This window comes from Phytophthora infestans, genomic scaffold (genome assembly GCF_000142945.1).
Source record: "Phytophthora infestans T30-4 supercont1.135 genomic scaffold, whole genome shotgun sequence".
In the NCBI taxonomy this organism is placed as follows: domain Eukaryota; phylum Oomycota; class Peronosporomycetes; order Peronosporales; family Peronosporaceae; genus Phytophthora; species Phytophthora infestans.
This window is the reverse complement of record NW_003303624.1, coordinates 1-3,001: the sequence shown is the minus strand read 5'-3', so window position 1 is coordinate 3,001 and position 3,001 is coordinate 1. Positions and strand designations below refer to the sequence as shown.

Here is a 3,001-nt window from a genome sequence, read left to right as displayed (position 1 = left end):
AACAGAAGTGAATTAGGGTATACACCCCTTATGTTGGAAGATCCAACATAAAGGAATTAAGGGGTTAATAGCCGTGAGCGCCTTTCAAAAATAGATATTTACATCTTTCAAGACTCTTTTTCCCAACCTAAATAAAATGTTTTTTTCTTACCGGTCCTATTGTGGTACTCGCTAATTCAATCTACGCGCTACGAAACTAACGACGACCAGTGTGGAATTTCCACAATATTACCGCGAAAATGGCCTGGAATCCCACGATATATACGATCAAAATAATCATATCTCGCGAGACGTCCACATCCTCCATGCCGTATTTCGTCAGAATTCCCTTTGCCGCGTCCGACGTCTCGTTCTCGAACTGCTTGAACACGAACGACTCGAACGAGTACGAGTGGAACGCCAGGTAGTAGCCCCAGATCCAGTAGTCCGGGATTGAGTCACGAGGAACCATGAAACCCTCACACAACATGAACATACCGAACACGCCGGCACCCAACGCGATACCGATAATATAGTGCGGGACGGCAGGTGCATCATCGACTCGGCCACTACCAGTGACAGGAACAGGTTCAATAGGAAATACTCGAACGCGTTCAGACCCGCCAGAAGCACCACTAGAGCCGTCGACATCGCTGCAATCAGGAAGATACCCGGTAGTGTAGCCAAGAAGTTGGCGCACACATAACTCACCACACTCAACGAGCTGTTGGCACGCTCACGAGCGAACACTGCACGCTGTTCGATGAAGAACGGTAGGACGGCCACAGACATGAACACCAGGAACGCCTGGACGTAGAACAGCAGTGGCACCAGATCCTCCTCGGTCAAGTCGTCGTTCGTGCTCAAGTACATGGTGCCGACCATGAAACTCAAGCAGAAGTACATGAACAACCGGATCCAGTAGATTCCGGGGTTGCGGATATTGTTGAGCGTGTTGCGGTACATGAGAACGCTGAACTGACGCATCGCGGACGGCGACGGCTGCTCGATGTCCGGCAGATGCTGTAACGTGTTGCGGTCACTTTCGATGCGGTCGCTCAGCTCCTTGCGGATCTCACTCTGAGCGTAAGACTGCATCAGTTTGGACACATTCGCGTGGTCCTCGAAGTCCGTGTTCACTAGACTGATAAAGTACTCGGCCGGGTTCATGTACGTGGGGCAGTCGTGACCGGCCGACGCAAAGTGCGGGATCATCAGACGACGAGGACCGCAGTACACAGTCTGGCCAGCCGACAGCACCACCACGTTCGTAAACATGTCGTACACCAGCGATGATGGCTGGTGGATCGTACATACAATGGTTTTGCCCTCGGCACACAGCTTCACGATGAACTTCATGACGTTGTGCGTGGCACTCGAATCCAGGCCACTTGTGGGCTCGTCCAGGATCAAGAGGCTCGGGTTCGACAGCAACTCGATGGCAATACTGAGGCGGCGCTTCTGGCCGCCCGAAAGACCCTTTCGGAAGATGTCGCCTACCAGGGTGTGACGGCACGTGGCCAGACCCATGGCCTCACCCACGTCGTCCACGCGTGCCTCGATCTGCTTGGACGTGACGCTGTTCGGAAGACTGAGCTTGGCGGCCATGCGCATGGTTTCCAGCACGGTGAAGGAGCCGAGCAGCGAGTCCTCCTGGGCCACGTAGCTGGTCACTGCCCGGAACGTCTTGGCCACGCGGGCCTCGCCGTTGAGCTCGATGTCGCCTGTTACTTCTCCGGAGCTAATACGGTCGGCCAGTAAGTCCACCAGTGTAGTTTTGCCTGATCCGGACGGGCCCATGATGGCCGTGAGTTCTCCGGGTGCGCATCGGCCACTGACATTGTCCAAGATGGTTTTGATGCCGGTCGGCTTGGGGGTGGCCACGGCATAACTGAGGTTGTTCCAGCTGAGTATGCACGGGTTGTTTAAGTGTTGGTATGACGGTTCCAGTTTGCCACGCGTTTCGAGCGAGTGCGATTCCAACATAGCGTACGATAAACCTCGAGCGGAACGCGGTGACTCCATGACGACGGTCATAATATGGTTTGTTAGTAACTAACTAACTTAATTAGTTGGTTTTCCTAAAGGACTACCGACGGTTGCTGCCTAGTGTAGTTTGATGAATGATAGCAACACCTTTGATTGGATTGTGTCCCACAATCGCAATCGCACTTGCGTAAGATTTCGCCTGACCAAACTCGTCGGATAGGCATTTCGAGTCAGGCGTAGCGAAGCTGGACATCATGAAAAATTTCAATGTCAATGACGAAAGGATAATATCGCAAGCTCGTTTCGAGGTATTAAAATAGAGGCCGGTGGCGAATCATTGGTGATGGCGTCGCTCGCCTTCGTTGCGTCTGAAGTGTAAGAATACCTGTCCGACATCAAATGGCACATGTAGATCGAAGCAGCGTCGTGGTGAACTGCAATTTATTGTTATACCCATGTTTACGAGTCCAAATAAGCAGGGGTTCACAACTGTCAGCGCTTAAGCATATGAAATCAAATTATAGACTCGGATGACCTAATGGCTGGTTGCGGCGGCAAAGTTGTGTGTTGGCTTGTGTAAGTCGAGGCTGGCCATACATGTACTATTTAGCTTACGCCTGATTTATAGCCTCAGCTTAGCCTGTGGTTCGAAAGACTCAATTCAAGTCAGGCGTAACCCGACAAGACACGCACGCCATGTACGTTTAGGGAGTTGCCGGCTGTAACGTCAAGTGGTCTGACCTGGTCAGTGACCACGATTTATCGGTGGTGAATGGCCACTGCAACGGCGGTACGCCGCAGTGAACCGGCTGTGCATCTTCTCGCTATGACAAGCTCCAGATCTTTTGCCTCCGACGTAATGTAGCTACGCCTGACTTTCGTGCTGGTCGTGTTGGTCAGGCACATGGCATTCAATTTGCCAAAATTGACTGGAAGTGTATGTTTGTACAAGTATTGCGGTGCCTGACCAGTGCCTGACCTCGTTCCCGTCTGTGTAGCGTCGTCTCCATCAGCGGTATCGTTACTGCAAGTA

The 3,001-nt window shown here is 52.1% G+C and overlaps 1 protein-coding gene across 1 annotated transcript in view; it reads right to left on the bottom strand.

The window, feature by feature from the left end:
• The window catches only part of PITG_19958 (ATP-binding Cassette (ABC) Superfamily), a gene marked incomplete at both ends in the record, with an annotated part of 2,371 nt that extends 355 nt beyond the window's left edge, over window positions 1-2,016 (bottom strand). The window contains 2 exons of the mRNA XM_002895744.1: window positions 202-457; window positions 691-2,016. Coding sequence (XP_002895790.1) covers window positions 202-457; window positions 691-2,016 — 1,582 coding nt within the window. The remainder of the gene's footprint in view (window positions 1-201; window positions 458-690) is intronic.
• Between the last annotated feature and the right edge of the window lie 985 nt (window positions 2,017-3,001).